Genomic DNA, 19686 nt, shown 5'->3' on the forward strand with positions numbered 1-19686 from the left:
TGACCGCCCCCAAGGGTTGCCAACGTGTACGGATTCGGTGACCGCCCCCAAGGGTTGCCATTTGTACGGGTTCGGTGACCGCCCTCAAGGGTCCCTTAGTGGAATCACAGCATCTTGCATTGTGCGAGGGCGTGAGGAGATTATGGTGGCCCTAGTGGCTTCTTGGGGAGCATTGTGCCTCCACACCGCTCCAAACGGAGATTAGCATCCACAAGGGTGTGAACTTCGGGATACACCGTCGTCTCCGCGTGCCTCGGTTATCTCTTACCCGTGCTCTTTACTTATGCACTTTACTTTGTGATAGCCATATTGTTTCTTGTCATATATATTGCTATCACCTAGTAGTTTATCTTGCTTAGCATAAGTTGTTGGTGCACATAGGTGAGCCTAGTTGTTGTAGGTTTTGTGCTTGACAAATTAACCGCTAGGTTTATTCCGCATTTGTTCAAGCCTAAACCGTAATTATTTTTAAAGCGCCTATTCACCCCCCCCCCCCCTCTAGGCGACATCCACGATCTTTCAATAGGCATTTTATAAGCAAACAAATTGTCAAGGCAAGCAAAAACTAGCATATGCAAGGAAGAAGAAAGAGATGGTAGTAATTTCAACATGAAGAGAGCTAATTTAGTAACATGAAAATTCCTACAACCATATTTTCCTCTCTCATAATAATTACATGTAGGATCATAAGAAAATTCAACTATAGCTATCACATAACATATTCTCAACACGATCCACATGCATGCGAAGTTGACACTCTTCCAAAATAGTGGGATTAACATTAACTAAAGTCATGACCTCTCCAAACCCACTTTTATCAAAAAATTCATAAGATTGAACATTCTCCAAATATGTGGGGTCTAAAGTTGACACTCTTCCAAACCCACTTTCAATATTATTGCAAACATTATTATCAATCTCATATTCATCATGGGGCTTAAATAAATTTTCAAGATCATAAGAAGAATCACTCCAATCATGATCATTGCAACAAGTAGTAGACATAGCAAAATTAGCATCCCCAAGCTTAGGGTTTTGCATATTATTAGCACAATTGACATTCATAGAATTTATAATAACATCATTGCAATCATGCTTTTCATTGAAGGAACTATCAAGTTTGAGTGCAATAGCAATAATTTCATGTTTAACATAAGGAACTATAGCGAGTTCATCTCCATAAGCATAATTAATATTGGCATCATGGGCATAAGAATAGCAAGCATCATGTTCATCAAGGGATATCTCAATCAAATCAACGGAATCATAATTATCTATAGATTCATGCATATCATTATTTTCTTCCAAAGCAGCGGACATTCTCCCAATAAATTCTTTGACATAGACATTATGAGCATAGTTTTCATAGCAATATTTAAGTATGTCAAAATTTTCAGATTTTTAAAGAGTAATATATACTTTTCAATCAAAGAAGCAACTTCATAAGCACCCTTAAAAGCAACAAATTCTTCAATTTGTTCGATATCATAGTAACTGTAAACACCCTTTTCATAAGAAGATAAGATTTCATTATCATTAAACTCACATAGGTAGGGAAGGTGTTTTTTAGGGTTCTTAGAGCAACAAGTAAAATCACAAAGTTCACAAAGATTCCAAGAATAACATAGCAAACAATTTATTTGATTCCATAAGAGTCTCCCTTTTTCAGACAAACGGTGACGCACAAAATGAGCCTGCTCATCTAAAGATTTTCCCTCAACTAAACTAGTTGGGGTTTCAGCACGAGCACATATGGATCAAAGATGATCCAAGTAGAAAACTTTAAGTGGATCCATATCAAAAGATTTTTAGCAAGCAAAGATGCAAGCAAGTAGAAGGCACATGGAAACACAAGCAAAGATAGCAAACGAGCAAAAAGATATACGAAAAGATGGCGAATAAAAAGGCAAATCTTTTTGAAAATCGTATTAGAAATGGGGGAGAGGAAAACGAGAGGCAAATGGCGAATAATGTAATGCAAGAGATGAGAGTTTTATGATGGGTACTTGGTAGGCTTGATGTAGATCTTGACTTGGCGTAGATCTCCCCGGCAATGGCGCCAGAAATTCTTCCTGCTACTTCTTGAGCTTGCGTTGGTTTTTCTCTTGAAGAGAAAAGGGTGATGCAGCACAGTAGAGATAAGTGTTTCCCTCAGTTAAGAACCAAGGTATCAATCCAGTAGGAGAAGAATGCGCAAATCACCAATACCTGCATAAACAATCAAACACTTGCACCCAACCCGATAAAGGGGTTGTTAATCCCTTCACGGTTACTTGCAAAAGTGAGATCTGATAGAGATAGATAAATAGAACTAAACAAAAGATAAAATATTTTGGTTTTTTTTGGTGTATAGATCTGAAAATAAAATATTGCAAGAGAGTAGATCAGAAACTAATATGATGGAAAATAGACCCGCGGTTTCACTAGAGGCTTCTCTCTTGAAGGCAAATAATACGGTGGGTGAACAAATTACTGTCGAGCAATTGATAGAAAAGCGCAAAGTTATGACAATATCCAAGGCAATGATTATGCAATATAGGCATCACGTCCGTGTCAAGTTGACCGAAACGATTCTGCATCTACTACTATTACTCCACACATCGACCGACTCCTGCCTGCATCTAGAGTATTAAGTTCATAAGAACAGAGTAACACATTAAGTAAGATAACATGATGTAGAGGACTTAACTCAAGCAATATGATGAAAACCCCATCTTTTTATCCTCGATGGCAACAATGCAATACGTGTCTCGCTACCCCTACTTTGTCACTAGGTGAAATCACGCAAGATTGAACCCGAAGCTAAGCACCTCTCCCATTGCAAGAAATACCAATCTAGTTGGCCAAACCAAACCGATAATTCGAAGAGAAATACAAAGATATCAAATCATGCATATAAGAATTCAGAGGAGATTCAAATAATATTCATAGATAAACTGATCATAAATCCACAATTCATCGGATCTCGACAAACACACCGCAAAAGTGTATTCTCTCTCTTTGATTCTCAATACCATGTTCTCCTCGATGTTCTTGGAGATCTATACGATGTAATACTCTTTTGGCAGGAAAACATCGCACGTTAGCGAGCCTGAATTGCATGAATGATGATGCATGTTAACTGCAAATCTCTGTTCGTTTTTCTTTTTCTTTTTTGAAATCAAAATACGAGTACTCGCCCCTTTTCAGTTTATAATAAGGCTGCACATTTTTCTGGAGATCGTCAATTTGACCGATGCCACGCACGAGAAGTACATTGCATCCCAAAGTAATTTTAAGGTGATGCTGGCGCGTCCAAATACACAACTCAATGTTTCACGGAGAAATATACAGATAGAGAAGAGAATTAATAAAACAACCAAAGCGGCACCGGCGCCATGGCCTCAACGACAACGAAAACGTGTGCAGAAGCCCAAGTCACGCGGCGACGTAGGCTTTCCCCGACGACGACGCCGGCCGCAGCTCGCCGCCTTTGAGGAAGCCAGAGTACCAGCGGCCAGAGTTCCTCACGTATTTTGTCCTCCCCTCGCCGTTCATGTCGACGCCGCACAGGCCGAACCGCGAGCGGTAGCCGAAGAGGAACTCGAAAACGTCGAGGAAAGACCACACGAAGTATCCCCGCGCGTTTGATCCGTTCCTGCAACCAGTGTACACAGCCGCCCTCACTCTATCAGAAGCCAATTGGATTCCATGCATGTTTCTTGAGCCCAAGAGTCTCGACTGAATTTGTGCTAACATCCTCTTCCGGACATGGCTTTGGTTGGAGGTTTGACATTTCGTTCAGGATGCATACTAAAACACGACAGAGACAGAAAAATCACCTTATGGACAGATAGAGAACTTCCAGATAATCTTGCAGGAACTCTGATCTGTCGTCGTCCTCGTACTCGACCTTCCGCGGGAGTTCGGAGGCGTCTGCGTATCCTGAAACATTTTGATTTTACAGAGGTCAGTGTGTCCTGCATTTCAGATCAAACCACCCTAACAGGTATTCATGGTGTCAGCTTGTCTTCTGGAAGAAGGATAGCATATGCAGCAAGCAGTTTTTTCTTTTCTTTCCAGCTTACCGTTTTCATGGATCATGACTGGTGGATTCCCGTACTTGAGCTTCAGGTGGTCCAGTAGCCTCCCTAGAGCCCAAGGAGCATACTCAAGGTGGCCCTGCATGTTATATCAATACAAAGTACACACCTTATGGTTCAGAAGGAAAGGAAGAAAACTTCAGTCATTTGAAATGAAACCAGAAGGCTTGTGCTTTATGTATAAATACCTCTTGGATATCATCGAACGGATCTGAACCCAGGCAAGAAAATGGTGCATGTTAGTGAGGTGAGGTTGGCTTGCATCAGTGATGACGCATTTCTCAAACAAAGATAGATGGGAACATCTAATACGGAGTACTAGGTACTTACTTGCGATGGCGTATGCATCAGCATAGTAGTCCCTCTGCTTCGTATTGAACGCGCTATCATGGGCTCGCGCCCGAACAACAAGGTAGTGATTGAAGCCGGCGAAGTCAAATGATCCGGGCAATTTCTTCGACTGCTCCGCTGTAAAATCCGGCAACCGTGCGCCTACCCTGCTCCTCATCACAGCAGGGTAGTCCCCATACACCAAAGGATGCATAAACCTGCCCAGAGATGGCATGAGTTCGTGCTGCTTGTACCCACAAAATTAGCATTTAAAATTCAGTTATGATGCATTTCAACATAAACTAAGTACTAACCATCCAATGTGGAAGTCATTCATCCTCGTTGCAGCAGCTGCATCCTCCGATGAATCGGTAGCTGGCTCATGCCACCAACCCAAGAGAGTAATTCCTATCTGCCCTCTTTGAGTTGCCTATAGAGTGAGGATTGCATTGCATGGTCATGTTAATGACTAGTATCAGTCAACTACTGCATCTACTAATATGTAGTATCAGGTTAGGACTCAAGGACACAGATATGAGAATTACCTGATACTTGGCTCTATACAGGGACACTGCTGAGGCATGTGCAAGCAGGAGGTGGTGCGCGGCTATGTATGGCTCTGTCGTAGAATCACCCCTGGTGCAGTTCCCGAAGGGATGGGAGCAGCGCTGCGGTGGCAACACGCCACTGTCGAGGCCTCCTATGGTCTCTATATTGGGCTCGTTGACGGTGACCCAGTGCTTCACCCTGTCCCCGAAGCTCTTGAAGCAGGCTTCGGCATACGCGGTGTAATCGTCTCTGCAACATAACACATTCAGTTTATGCAGAGCATCTGAAAACTCTGGATCTTCGTCTTGATTCAGCAACCTTGATTTGCGGGTGTCAGAGATGGTGCCCCAAAGGTTGTTGCACTCACATGAATCTGGGGCTGAGCAGTCCGTTGTATTCATCCTGAAGAGACTGAGGGAGATCGAAATGGTAGATTGTGACATGAGGTTGTATGCCTGCAACACATGCCAGGAAATATTGGTTGATCGAGATCAGACATCAGACTGAATTTCTCAAGATTGCAGCAAGGAGAGGAAAGGTTGCTACTACTGCAACATGTTTATGTTTTAGATACAGAAATTAATCTTTACCGTGCCGTATCAGTTCATCTATTAAGTTGTTGTAGTACTCCAAGCCCTTCGGATTGATCTCTCCTCTTCCATCTACACAGGTGGCATTCAGTATATAAAAAAAATCCAGAGATGTACTACTCAACTACTGTATGGTTACCTGGTATAAGCCGGGGCCATGCGATGGAGAATCTGTACACGTCTAAACCCATCTCATACATAAGTTTTACATCATCCTAATGTCAAAAAATAAATTTAAATTGTTTGATTAGTCAGCATTCACCTGTGTCCCATTTGCGTTTTATTTTCAAGTGGTGCTAGATCTTGACAACAACCTTATAATGGTGATACTGATCTGCTGAGATATCTGCGGTAGATTTATCATAGGAGTAACCTGCCATGCTCATCAGCACAATAATTCCAGAAATTAGATCCTGGAGGCCCCATCGCAAGATATGTTTTGCAGGTGTTGAGTGAATTGCAAATGAATGAGCGATGCTGGTATGATGAGTAATAGTACAAATCATAATCTGAAAATTGACCTTGATGGGTGAAGGTGTCCCAGATGCTGGGCTTCCTCCCACCTTCTGCAGCAGCCCCTTCCACCTAAAGCGTCAAAAATATTACTTACCTCCTTGTCCGCAGCGTTATTTATGTTTTGAACCGTGGAACTTTGCTCAACTTGCAACATACAGAGACAGAGTGAAAGGTGGAAGTAGAAGTACCTAGAAGGCTGAGGTGCCCGCGCCGAAGATGAACCCGTCGGGGAAGTCATGGCGGGTCAGCGCAGCAGCGGTGTCTCTCGGCAAGGTGGCAAGGCAGAGGAGGAGGAGAACGAAGAGCGGCGGCGCCATGATCACCGCGTGGAGCTGCAATGCCAATCGCTGCTCGGCGGCGCGCCATTTAAAAGGGCTGAGAGGGAGATGCAAAGGGAGGAAGAAGACTTCTGCACCCAATTTAAAAGAGCTGCACCGCCGCACGAGTTGCTTGCTGGGATTTATCTAAGCTGTGGGTGCCACTTAATTGGGTCGTTGAACTTCTTGAGGGACGTGGGCGCCTGATCCAGATTGTGCATAAAATACAAAAAACAATTAAGCAGCGAGATATTCGGAGTTGACGGAAAGCATGATCTAATATATATTCACATGGATCATCGTCACCATATACTAGTAACGAACACGACACGATCAATTCCTGTTCATTTTAAAATGCTCGCATGAAACGAGACAGACGGGTGCTAATGGCTGGTTAGCACTACTGTAGTTACTTGGTATAGTACGGCGGAATTGTTTAAGTTATCAATGTCAAATTGTCACTTACCATGTGAAACCACCTGCGCGCCAGTGTGATGGGCGGCGACCGTGACCTCGCGAATAGATCTGCGGCGGCAGCCATCACCGCGACCGCGGCGACGACGCCCGGCGGAGGTAGATCCCCGTACTCCTCGACCTTTGTCGGCGTCGTGGTGGGCGGACGAGCTCGTGGATCACTGATCGAGCCCGAGTGCGGCGACTCGGTTCTGCCGGAGCTCGGCGTCGCCTCGTTGATTTGGGGATTTGGGGAGGATGTTGGGGGTTCGGAAGGGGAAAACTGGGAATGGATCCAGCTATGGATGGGTATGTTTGCTAGTCGCGAGTTCCCGCCAGCCGCGGCCGTGAGCTAATTGACCAGATGTCAGGCCCGAGTGGATTATAGGGTATGATTTAGTAATTCTAGGAACTAACTCGCGGAATTGTCTCGGATCTGAGGTATATGGAGTGTATAAAAGGGAGGCACCGTGTTAAGGTTCTAGCCCGATCAAAGCATTCAGCAATTCAACATGATCTCTCGCCAGCCACAACCCGGCTGTTATAGGCAGAGCAAGGACAGCTCACTAACGGAAAAGGCAACAAAAGTAACAGTAACAGTCACGGCCATCCAACGGTGGTGATCGACTGGGATAGGAGGTCGCCATCGTAGCCGTCCCTCTACTGAATCGGTATTTGCCGGAAACGCTACAGCGATAACTGAATCTTGAGCCACGCTTATTGAACTAGCCCGACATTGCTCACTCCTTGAGAATCGACGTGTCCTCACGGCGTTTGCTGATTTTCCCTCCACGCCTGAGTAGTGGCCTTGAAGAAAGCTGGGAAAGCATATTTGATGAAATCCGCGTCTTCCCATGTTGCTTCGGCCGGAGGCAAATTTTCCCATTGAATGTACCACTGCACCACAGGCAGATTGTGTCTAGGTACTTGCCTCACTTGCAGAACCTGAGCTGGCCCGGTTTTGATCGTTCCATCGGCTGCCACCATTGGCAAATTAGGGCTAGGAATAGATTTACTGCCAATGTGCTTCTTTAGCTGACTGACGTGGAAAACTGGGTGAATTTGTACATGATTAGGGAACTGCAGCTTGTACGCCAATTTTCCAATCTTCTGGATGATCATGAATGGACCATAGTACCTGTTTTGCAGTTTTAATGCACCTCTGAATCCAAAGGCTGCTAACCTGTAAGGAGCCATTTTGAGATACACCATATCTCCAACTTCAAAAGCTCTCTCACTTCTTTTTAGGTCAGCATATTTCTTCATCCTGTTTTGAGCCTGTTGCAAATTTTCCTTTAAGTGCTCAATCATCTGTTGTTTAGCAGAGAGAAAGTTGTGTGCTTCCTCATCATCTGGGCCTGGTACTACTAATTCTAAGATCAAAGGTGGGAGAAAACCATAAAGTGCTTGGAAGGGAGACATTTTCAGGGCAGTGTGGTAGGTAGTGTTGTACCAAAATTCTGCCAGAGGTAACCAAGAACACTATTTCTTTGGTTGAGATGTAGTCATGCACCTGAGATAAGTTTCCAAACACTGATTAATCCTCTCTGTCTGGCCATCAGTCTGGGGATGATATGTTGTGCTGTACCTCAACTCACTTTTTATACCAGCAAAAATATCCTTCCACAGTTTGCTAGTAAAGATTATGTCCCTGTCTGTGATAATGAGCTTAGGAGGGCCATGCAATCTAATCATGTGGTCCACAAAAGCCTGAGCAACAATAAGTACATTGTAAGGGTGAGCAAGGGGTATGAAATGAGCATACTTGGTGAATATGTCTACAACCACCAAAATCACTTCTTTGCCCTGAGAACTTGGAAGTCCTTCAATGAAATCCATAGAAACATGTTGCCATGCCAGTCAGCAATGGGAAGAGGGTCTAATAGCCCAGGTTGAAGACAGTTTTCATGTTTAGCTCTCTGGCATATGGGACAAGCATCAACAAAATTTTCCACAGCAGTTTTTAATCCAGGCCAATAGAAGATATTTTTGATTCTGTGATAAGTAGCTCTAGTGCCTGAATGACCCCCCACAGGAGAACTATGCAAAGCAATGATAAGTCTCTGTCGCATATTAGTCACAATTGCCCACTAGGATTTTTCCTTTGTATCTAATGACACCAGCAGTGAGTGTGTAATCAGACATAGTATGATTCTGTGCCAAGAGCAACTTCTCAAGAATTTCCTTAGCACTTGGATCTTGATGATATCCCTCAACTAGTTCTTGTGCCCAAACTGGAGTTGCAACTGAAATTGCCATGCAAGATGGTAAAACTCTTGACAGAGCATCTGCCACTCTGTTTGCTATTCCTTTCTTGTACTGAATTTTGAAATTAAACTCCAACAGTTTCATCATCAGTTTATGCTGCACCCCTTCAGTGATTTTCTGATCTGTTATAAACTTGAGAGATTGCTGGTCTGTTTTAATTATGAGTTCATGCCCAATTAAGTAATGTCTCCACCTTTTTAGGGCCTCAAGAATTGCTAGAGCTTCTTTTTCATAAGTTGAAAGTGCCGCATTCCTAGGATAGAGGGAAGAACTGTAATAAGCTAATGGCCTGCCCTGTTGCATCAGTACTGCTCCAATACCCTTGCTAGAAGCATCAGTACTGCTCCAATACCCTTGCTAGAAGCATCAGTCTCCAAGGTGAAAGGTAGAGAAAAATTGGGGAGAGCTAGTACAGGAGCTGTAATAAGAGCTTGTTGTAGTTGCTGAAAGGCTGCATCCTGTACCTTTATCCATTGAAACTGTCCCTTCTTAAGCAAATTATGCAAGGGTCTGCAAATCAGTCCATAATTCTTTATGAATCTCCTGTAGTATCCTGCCAAACCTAGGAAGCTTCTCAGTTTTGTCACATTATCAGGCACTGGCCATTCTGCAATAGCTTTGATTTTTTGTGGGTCGGTTGCTACTCCTTCAGCAGATATCACATGGCCCAAGTACTCCACTTGCTGGACTGCAAACACACACTTGGATAATTTTGCTGATAACTGGTTTTCCTTAAGGAATTTGAGTACAGCTTCTATATGTTCCATGTGCTCCTCTAGTGTTTTACTGTAGATGAGTATATCATCAAAGAAAACAAGGACAAATTTCCTCAAGTAAGGGCCAAAGATCTTGTTCATCAAGGCTTGAAATGTGCCAGGGGCATTGGATAAGCCAAAAGGCATTACTAAGTACTCAAAGTGACCCAGAAATGTCCTAAAAGCAGTTTTGTGTATATCATCAGGGTGCATCCTGATCTGATGATACCCTGCCCTTAAATCCAATTTGGAGAAGTATTTGGCCCCTTGCAATTCATCCAGTAGATCCTCTATCACTGGAAATGGGAAACTTGTTTTTAATTGCCACTGAGTTGAGTTTTCTGAAATCAGTACACAGTCTCATGGAATTGTCCTTTTTCTTAACTAAAATCACTCGTGCAGCATAAGGACTCTGACTGTGTCTAATGAAGTGAGCTGCCAGTAACTTCTTGATCTGTTCTTCCATCTCCTTTTTCTGGTGCAAAGGAACTCTGTAGGGCCTAGAATGAGGAGGTTCAATTCCAGGTTTTAAAGGAACAGTATGATCACATTCCTCTGTGGGGGTAATGTGTTAGGTTCCTCAAATAGGTCAGCATACTGCTGATACGTCTCCAACGTATCTATAATTTTTTATTACTCCATGCTATATTATCTTCTGTTTTGGACATTATTGGGCTTTATTATTCACTTTTATATTATTTTTGGGACTAACCTATTAACTGGAGGCCCAGCCCAGAATTGTTGTTTTTTGCCTATTTCAGAGTTTCGCAGAAAAAGAATATCAAACGGAGTCCAAACGGAATGAAACCTTCGGGGACGTGATTTTCGGAACGAACATGATCCAGAGGACTTGGACCCTACGTCAAGAAAGCTACCAGGAAGCCACGAGGTAGGGGGCGCGCCTACCCCCTGGGCGCGCCCTCCACCCTCGTGGGCCCCACGTTGCTCCACCGACGTACTCCTTCATCCTATATATACCTACGTACCCGCAAACGATCAGATATGGAGCCAAAAACCTAATTCCACCGCCGCAACCTTCTGTACCCACGAGGTCCCATCTTGGGGCCTGTTTCGGAGCTCCGCCGGAGGGGGCATCGATCACGGGGGGCTTCTACATCAACACCATAGCCTCTTCGATGAAGTGTGAGTAGTTTACCTCAGACCTTCGGGTCCATAGTTATTAGCTAGATGGCTTTCCTCTCTCTTTTTGGATCTCAATACAATGTTCTCCCCCTCTCTTGTGGAGATCTATTCGATGTAATCTTCTTTTGCGGTGTGTTTGTTGAGACCGATGAATTGTGGGTTTATGATCAAGTTTATCTATGAACAATATTTGAATCTTCTGAATTCTTTTATGTATGATTGGTTATATTTGCAAGTCTCTTCGAATTATCAGTTTGGTTTGGCCTACTAGATTGATCTTTCTTGCAGTGGGAGAAGTGCTTAGCTTTGAGTTCAATCTTGCGGTGTCCTTTCCGAGTGACAGTAGGGGCAGCAAGGCACGTATTGTATTGTTGCCATCGAGGATAACAAGATGGGGTTTTTTATCATATTGCATGAATTTTTCCCTCTACATCATGTCATCTTGCTTAAAGCGTTACTCTGTTCTTATGAACTTAATACTCTAGATGCATGCTGGATAGCGGTCGATGTGTGGAGTAATAGTAGTAGATGCAGGCATGAGTCGGTCTACTTGTCTCGGACGTGATGCCTATATACATGATCATACCTAGATATTCTCATAACTATGCTCAATTCTGTCAATTGCTCAATAGTAATTTGTTCACCCACCGTAAAATACTTATGCTCTTGAGAGAAGCCACTAGTGAAACCTATGGCCCCCGGGTCTATTTTCCATCATATTAATCTTCCAATACTTAGTTATTTCCGTTGCTTTTATTTTACTTTGCATCTTTATCATAAAAATACCAAAAATATTATCCTATCATATCTATCAGATCTTACTCTCGTAAGTGACCGTGTAGGGATTGACAACCCCTTATCGCGTTGGTTGCGAGGATTTATTTGTTTGTGTAGGTGCGAGGGACTCGCGCGTAGCCTCCTACTGGATTGATACCTTGGTTCTCAAAAACTAAGGGAAATACTTACGCTACTTTGCTGCATCACCCTTTCCTCTTCAAGGGAAAACCAATGCAGTGCTCAAGAGGTAGCAAGAAGGATTTCTGGCGCCGTTGCCGGGGAGCTCTACGCAAAAGTCAACATACCAAGTACCCATCACAAACCCTTATCTCCCGCATTACATTATTTGCCATTTGCCTCTCGTTTTCCTCTCCCCCACTTCACCCTTGCCATTTTATTCGCCCTCTCTTTTTCGTTCGCCTCTTTTCCGCTTGCTTTTTGTTTGCTCGTGTGTTGGATTGTTTGCTTGTCACAATGGCTCAAGATAATACCAAATTATGTGACTTTACCAATACCAACAATAATGATTTCCTTAGCACTCCGATTGCTCCTCTTACCGATACTGAATCTTGTGAAATCAATGCTGCCTTGTTGAATCTTTTCATGAAAGATCAATTCGCCGGCCTTCCTAGTGAAGATGCCGCTACTCATCTAAACAACTTCGTTGATTTGTGTGATATGCAAAAGAAGGAAGATGTTGACAATGATATTGTTAAATTGAAGCTATTTCCTTTTTCGCTTAGAGATCGTGCTAAAGCTTGGTTTTCATCTTTGCCTAAAAATAGTATTGATTCTTGGAATAAGTGCAAAGATGCTTTTATCTCTAAGTATTTTCCTCCCGCTAAGATTATCTCTCTTAGAAACGATATTATGAACTTTAAGCGACTTGATCGTGAACATGTTGCACAAGCTTGGGAGAGGATGAAATTAATGATACGTAATTGCCCCACGCATGGTTTGAATTTGTGGATGATTATACAAAAAATTTATGCCGGATTGAATTTTGCTTCTAGAAATCTTTTAGATTCGGCCGCTGGAGGCACTTTTATGGAAATCACTTTAGGAGAAGCTACTAAACTCCTAGATAATATTATGGTTAATTATTCTCAATGGCACACTGAAAGATCTACTAATAAAAAAGTGCATGCGATAGAAGAAATTAATGTTTTGAGTGGAAAGATGGATGAACTTATGAAATTATTTGCTACTAAGAGTGTTTCTTCTGATCCTAATGATATGCCTTTGTCTACTTTGATTGAGAATAATAATGAATCTATGGATGTGAATTTTGTTGGTAGGAATAATTTTGGTAACAACGCGTATAGAGGAAACTTTAATCCTAGGCCTTATCCTAGTAATTCCTCTAATAATTATGGTAATTCCTACAACAATTCTTATGGAAATTTTAATAAGATGCCCTCTGAATTTGAGACTAGTGTTAAGGAATTTATGAATTCGCAAAAGAATTTCAATGCTTTGCTTGAAGAGAAATTGCTTAAAGTTGATGAATTGGCTAGGAACGTTGATAGAATTTCTCTTGATGTTGATTCTTTAAAACTTAGATATATTCCTCCTAAGCATGATATCAATGAGTCTCTCAAAGCCATGGGAATTTCCATTGATGAGTGCAAAGAAAGAACCGCTAGGATGCGTGCTAAGAAAGATTGCTTTATGAAAGCGTGTTCTTCAAATTTCTATGAAAATAAAGATGAAGATCTAAAAGTTATTGATGTGTCCCCTATTAAATCTTTGTTTTGCAATATGAATCTTGATAATGATGGGACTGAATATGATCCACCTTTACCTAGAAGGCGTTCAAAAAATTCTGAGTTTTTAGATCTTGATGCTAAAATTGATAAAAGTGGGATTGAAGAAATCAAAACATTAGATGTTAATAAACCCACTATTTTGGATTTCAAGGAATTTAATTATGATAATTGCTCTTTGATAGATTGTATTTCCTTGTTGCAATCCGTGCTAAATTCTCCTCATGCTTATAGTCAAAATAAAGCTTTTACCAAACATATCGTTGATGCTTTGATGCAATCTTATGAAGAAAAGCTTGAGTTGGAAGTCTCTATCCCTAGAAAACTTTATGATGAGTGGGAACCTACTATTAAAATTAAGATTAAAGATCATGAATGCTATATGCTTTGTGTGATTTGGGTGCTAGTGTTTCCACTATTCCCAAAACTTTGTGCGATTTGTTAGGTTTCCGTGATTTTGATGATTGCTCTTTAAACTTGCACCTTGTGGATTCCACCATTAAGAAACCTATGGGAAGAATTAATGATGTTCTTATTGTTGCAAATAGGAACTATGTGCCCGTAGATTTTATTGTTCTTGATATAGATTGCAATCCTTCATGTCCTATTATTCTTGGTAGGCCTTTCCTTAGAACGATTGGTGCAATTATTGATATGAAGGAAGGAAATATTAGATTCCAATTTCCATTAAAGAAAGGCATGGAACACTTCCCTAGAAAGAAAGTTAAATTACCTTATGAATCTATTATGAGAGCCACTTATGGATTGCCTACCAAAGATGGCAATACATAGATCTATCCTTGCTTTTATGCCTAGCTAGGGGCGTTAAACGATAGCGCTTGTTGGAAGGCAACCCAATTTTATTTTTAATTTTTTGCTTTTTGCTTCTGTTTAGGAATAAATTTTTGTTCTAGCCTCTGGTTAGATGTGTTTTTATGTTTTAATTAGTGTTTGTGCCAAGTTAAACCTATAGGATATTCTTGGATGATAGTTATTTGATCTTGCAGAAATTTCCAGAAACTTTCTGTTCACGAAAATAATTGTTAAAAATCACCAGAACGTGATAAAATATTGATTCCAATTGCTGCTGATCAATAAACAAATTTTCTAGGTCTTCCTATTTTGGCTGATGTTTTGGAGTTCCAGAAGTTTGCGTTAGTTACAGATTATTACAGACTGTTCTGTTTTTGACAGATTCTGCTTTTCCTGTGTTGTTTGCTTATTTTGATGAATCTATGGCTAGTAAAATAGTTTATAAACCATAGAGAAGTTGGAATACAGTAGGTTTAACACCAATATAAATAAAGAATGAGTTCATTACAGTACCTTGAAGTGGTCTTTTGTTTTCTTTCGCTAACGGAGCTCACGGGATTTTCTGTTAAGTTTTGTGTTGTGAAGTTTTCAAGTTTTGGGTAAAAGATTTGATGGATTATGGAACAAGGAGTGGCAAGAGCCTAAGCTTGGGGATGCCCATGGCACCCCAAGATAATCTAAGGACACCAAAAAGCCAAATCTTGGGGATGCCCCGGAAGGCATCCCCTCTTTCGTCTACTTCCATCGGTAACTTTACTTGGAGCTATATTTTTATTCACCACATGATATGTGTTTTGCTTGGAGCGTCTTGTATGATTTGAGTCTTTGCTTTTTAGTTTACCACAATCATCCTTGCTGTACACACCTTTTGAGAGACACACACATGATTCGGAAATTATTAGAATACTCTATGTGCTTCACTTATATCTTTTGAGTTATATAGTTTTTGCTCTAGTACTTCACTTATATCTTTTAGAGCACGGTGGTGGATTTGTTTTATAGAAACTATTGATCTCTCATGCTTCACTTAGATTATTTTGAGAGTCTTAAATGGCATGGTAATTTGCTTAAATAATCCTAATATGGTAGGTATTCAAGATTAGTAAAAACTTTCTTATGAGTGTGTTGAATACTAAGAGAAGTTTGATGCTTGATGATTGTTTTGAGATATGGAGGTAGTGATATCAAAGTTGTGCTAGTTGATTAGTTGTGAATTTGAGAAATACTTGTGTTGAAGTTTGCAAGTCCCGTAGCATGCACGTATGGTAAACGTTATGTAACAAATTTGAAACATGAGGTGTTCTTTGATTGTCCTCCTTATGAGTGGCGGTCGGGGACGAGCGATGGTCTTTTCCTACCAATCTATCCCCCTAGGAGCATGCGCGTAGTGCTTGGTTTTGGATGACTTGTAGATTTTTGCAATAAGTATGTGAGTTCTTTATGACTAATGTTGAGTCCATGGATTATACGCACTCTCACCTTTCCATCATTGCTAGCCTCTTCGGTACCGTGCATTGCCCTTTCTCACATTGAGAGTTGGTGCAAACTTCGCCGGTGCATCCAAACCCCGTGATATGATACGCTCTTTCACACATAAACCTCCTTATATCTTCCTCAAAACAGCCACCATACCTACCTATTATGGCATTTCCATAGCCATTCCGAGATATATTGCCATGCAACTTTCCACCATTCCGTTTATCATGACACGCTCATCATTGTCATATTGCTTTGCATGATCATGTAGTTGACATAGTATTTGTGGCAAAGCCACCATTCATAATTCTTTCATACATGTCACTCTTGGTTCATTGCATATCCCGGTACACCGCCGGAGGCATTCATATAGTCATACTTTGTTCTAGTATCGAGTTGTAATCATTGAGTTGTAAATAAATAGAAGTGTGATGATCATCATTTTCTAGAGCATTGTCCCAAGTGAGGAATAAAAAAAAGAGAGAAAGGCCATAAAAAAAGAGAAGGCCCAAAAAAATGAGAGAAAAAAGAGAGAAGGGACAATGTTACTATCCTTTACCACACTTGTGCTTCAAAGTAGCACCATAATCTTCATGATAGAGAGTCTCTTGTTTTGTCACTTTCATATACTAGTGGGAATTTTTTTCATTATAGAACTTGGCTTGTATATTCCAACAATGGGCCTCCTCAAGTGCCCTAGGTCTTCGTGAGCAAGCAAGTTGGATGCACACCCACTTAGTTTCTTTTGTTGAGCTTTCATAGCGCTAGTGCATCCGTTGCATGGCAATCCCTACTCCTTGCATTAACATCAATCGATGGGCATCTCCATAGCTCATTGATTAGCCTCGTTGATGTGAGACTTTCTCCTTTTTTGTCTTCTCCACATAACCCCCATCATCATATTCTATTCCACCCATAGTGCTATATCCATGGCTCACGCTCATGTATTGCGTGAAGGTTGAAAAGTTTGAGATTACTAAAGTATGAAACAATTGTTTGGCTTGTCATCGGGGTTGTGCATGATGAGAGCATTCTTGTGTGACGAAAATGGATCATGACTAAACTATATGATTTTGTAGGGATGAACTTTCTTTGGCCATGTTATTTTGAGAGGACATAATTGCTTAGTTAGTATGCTTGAAGTATTATTATTTTTATGTCAATATTGAACTTTTATCTTGAATCTTTCGGATCTGAATATTCATACCACAATTAAGAAGAATTACATTGAAATTATGCCAAGTAGCATTCCACATCAAAAATTCTGTTTTTATCATTTACCTACTCGAGGATGAGCAGGAATTAAGCTTGGGGATGCTTGATACGTCTCCAACGTATCTATAATTTTTGATTGCTCCATGCTATATTATCTTCTGTTTTGGACATTATTGGGCTTTATTATTCACTTCTATATTATTTTTGGGACTAACCTATTAACCGGAGGCCCAGCCCAGAATTGCTGTTTTTTGCCTATTTCAGAGTTTCGCAGAAAAAGAATATCAAACGGAGTCCAAACGGAATGAAACCTTCGGGAACGTGATTTTCGGAACGAACATGATCCAGAGGACTTGGACCCTACGTCAAGAAAGCTACCAGGAAGCCACGAGGTAGGGGGCGCGCCTACCCCCTGGGCGCGCCCTCCACCCTCGTGGGCCCCATGTTGCTCCACCGACGTACTCCTTCCTCCTATATATACCTACGTACCCCCAAACGATCAGATATGGAGCCAAAAACCTAATTCCACCGCCGCAACCTTCTGTACCCACGAGATCCCATCTTGGGGCCTGTTCCGGAGCTCCGCCAGAGGGGGCATCAATCACGGAGGGCTTCTACATCAACACCATAGCCTCTCCGATGAAGTGTGAGTAGTTTACCTCAGAATTTCGGGTCCATAGTTATTAGCTAGATGGCTTCCTCTCTCTTTTTGGATCTCAATACAATGTTCTCCCCCTCTCTTGTGGAGATCTATTCGATGTAATCTTCTTTTGCGGTGTGTTTGTTGAGACCGATGAATTGTGGGTTTATGATCAAGTTTATCTATGAACAATATTTGAATCTTCTGAATTCTTTTATGTATGATTGGTTATCTTTGCAAGTCTCTTCGAATTATCAGTTTGGTTTGGCCTACTAGATTGATCTTTCTTGCAATGGGAGAAGTGCTTAGCTTTGGGTTCAATCTTGCGGTGTCCTTTCCGAGTGACAGTAGGGGCAGCAAGGCACGTATTGTATTGTTGCCATCGAGGATAACAAGATGGGGTTTTTATCATATTGCATGAATTTTTCCCTCTACATCATGTCATCTTGCTTAAAGCGTTACTCTGTTCTTATGAACTTAATACTCTAGATGCATGCTGGATAGCGGTCGATGTGTGGAGTAATAGTAGTAGATGCAGGCAGGAGTCGGTCTACTTGTCTCGGACGTGATGCCTATATACATGATCATACCTAGATATTCTCATAACTATGCTCAATTCTGTCAATTGCTCAACAGTAATTTGTTCACCCACCGTGAAATACTTATGCTCTTGAGAGAAGCCACTAGTGAAACCTATGGCCCCCGGGTCTATTTTCCATCATATTAATCTTCCAATACTTAGTTATTTCCGTTGCTTTTATTTTACTTTGCATCTTTATCATAAAAATACCAAAAATATTATCCTATCATATCTATCAGATCTCACTCTCGTAAGTGACCGTGTAGGGATTGACAACCCCTTATCGCGTTGGTTGCGAGGATTTATTTGTTTGTGTAAGTGCGAGGGACTCGCGCGTAGCCTCCCACTGGATTGATACCTTGGTTCTCAAAAACTGAGGGAAATACTTACGCTACTTTGCTGCATCACCCTTTCCTCTTCAAGGGAAAACCAATGCAGTGCTCAAGAGGTAGCAACTACATGAGCAGTTTCTGTATTTGGGGAGGTGTTTTGAACCCAGCAGGAGCCTGTAGGATTATATTGTGTACTTGCAAGAGAAATGCTTCAGCTCCTTTTTCAAGTAACTTGTTCATTGTTTCAGCAGGGACCTCTTTCACTTTCTCTGGAGTGTTAAATATTGCAGCAGTGACTGTTGTCTTTCCTTGCATAGTGAAACTGAAAGAGTTTTCTGGAATATTGAAAGCCACTGGGCTCATAAGTGTAAACCAGTCATAACCCAATATCACATCATGGCCAGGCAGTGGTAGAACTCTGAAGTTATACTGCAGAGCATGTTTTGCTAACTGAAAATTACAGTTAGGGACTACTGCTTTAGATATTAATTTGCCTCCTCCTGCAACAGTAACCATCTTAGGCTGCACTGGTAATAAGTGGCAACCATCCTTTATAGCAAAGTCCTGACTGATAAAAGAAGAGGAACTTCCTGAGTCCAGCAGTGATGTTGCTCTCTTTCCATTGATGTGAATAATTACAGTAGGAGTGGGAACTGCCAGTTTTTGTCCCATTGCATGGGCAGTGATGAACATAACTTGCTCTCCCTCCTCAGGTATTTCTTCTTGCTCTTGCTGTAATTCTTCTGCTCCCACTTCTTGCTTAGCTTGTTCTTGTTGCATTAAATGCACATGTGGAATTAACTTGCATTTGTGGCCATGCACCCACTTATCACCACACCTCCAACACTCACCTAATTTCCTCATTTTCTAGAATGTAGTGTTGTTTGCATCAGTTTGTTTACTCTGAACATTCTGCTGTGCAGTAGTGTTGGAGTTGTTGGTTTTAGTCTGGTATACACCACTGTTTTTCTGATAAAAATTGACATAGCTGCTACTGCTCTTCTTATTGGCTGTAGTACTAGGAGGAAAGTTGGGTTCAATCTCTTTGGCCAAACAAAAGGCATCAATTAATGATTGTGGCCTC

The 19686-nt window shown here is 41.4% G+C and overlaps 2 protein-coding genes across 4 annotated transcripts; both read right to left on the reverse strand.

The window, feature by feature from the left end:
* Window positions 1-3182: 3182 nt before the first annotated feature.
* Window positions 3183-6370, reverse strand: LOC109762074 (beta-glucosidase 32). Of its 3 annotated transcripts, XM_020320891.4 has the most exons (13): window positions 6256-6370; window positions 6073-6136; window positions 5866-5924; window positions 5691-5766; window positions 5552-5623; window positions 5329-5416; window positions 4958-5210; window positions 4727-4842; window positions 4413-4630; window positions 4271-4293; window positions 4068-4161; window positions 3822-3924; window positions 3183-3637 (listed from the first exon to the last, which is right to left on the reverse strand). In XM_020320891.4, the coding sequence occupies exons 4-13, from the start codon at window positions 5749-5751 to the stop codon at window positions 3418-3420; spliced, it is 1248 nt and encodes a 415-aa protein (XP_020176480.1). In that variant the 5' UTR covers window positions 5752-5766; window positions 5866-5924; window positions 6073-6136; window positions 6256-6370; the 3' UTR covers window positions 3183-3417. The 3 variants fall into 3 exon arrangements, with proteins under 3 accessions (XP_020176480.1, XP_040246563.1, XP_020176481.1); XM_040390629.3 differs by lacking the exons at window positions 6073-6136; window positions 6256-6370 and having other exon boundaries at window positions 5866-6041; XM_020320892.4 differs by lacking the exons at window positions 5691-5766; window positions 5866-5924; window positions 6073-6136; window positions 6256-6370 and having other exon boundaries at window positions 5280-5416; window positions 5552-5625.
* A 1232-nt stretch (window positions 6371-7602) lies between these two features.
* LOC141022930 (uncharacterized) lies at window positions 7603-8103 on the reverse strand. Its single transcript, XM_073499218.1, has one exon. The coding sequence runs from the start codon at window positions 8101-8103 to the stop codon at window positions 7603-7605; it is 501 nt and encodes a 166-aa protein (XP_073355319.1).
* Between the last annotated feature and the right edge of the window lie 11583 nt (window positions 8104-19686).

Source organism: Aegilops tauschii, chromosome 5 (genome assembly GCF_002575655.3).
Source record: "Aegilops tauschii subsp. strangulata cultivar AL8/78 chromosome 5, Aet v6.0, whole genome shotgun sequence".
NCBI classification, from domain to species: domain Eukaryota; kingdom Viridiplantae; phylum Streptophyta; class Magnoliopsida; order Poales; family Poaceae; genus Aegilops; species Aegilops tauschii.

Bases quoted from the DNA above. Each gene is read 5' to 3' on its own strand.
- LOC109762074 (XM_040390629.3), bottom strand. From the start codon at position 5,937: ATGAGCATGGCAGGTTACTCCTATGATAAATCTACCGCAGATATCTCA. The intron at 5,624-5,690 runs GTAACCATACAG...CCACCTGTGTAG, and splicing joins ATGGCCCCGGCTTATACCAG to ATGGAAGAGGAGAGATCAAT. The intron at 4,294-4,412 runs GTAAGTACCTAG...GCCTGGGTTCAG, and splicing joins TGATGCATACGCCATCGCAA to ATCCGTTCGATGATATCCAA.
- LOC141022930 (XM_073499218.1), bottom strand. From the start codon at position 8,103: ATGAAGAAATATGCTGACCTAAAAAGAAGTGAGAGAGCTTTTGAAGTT.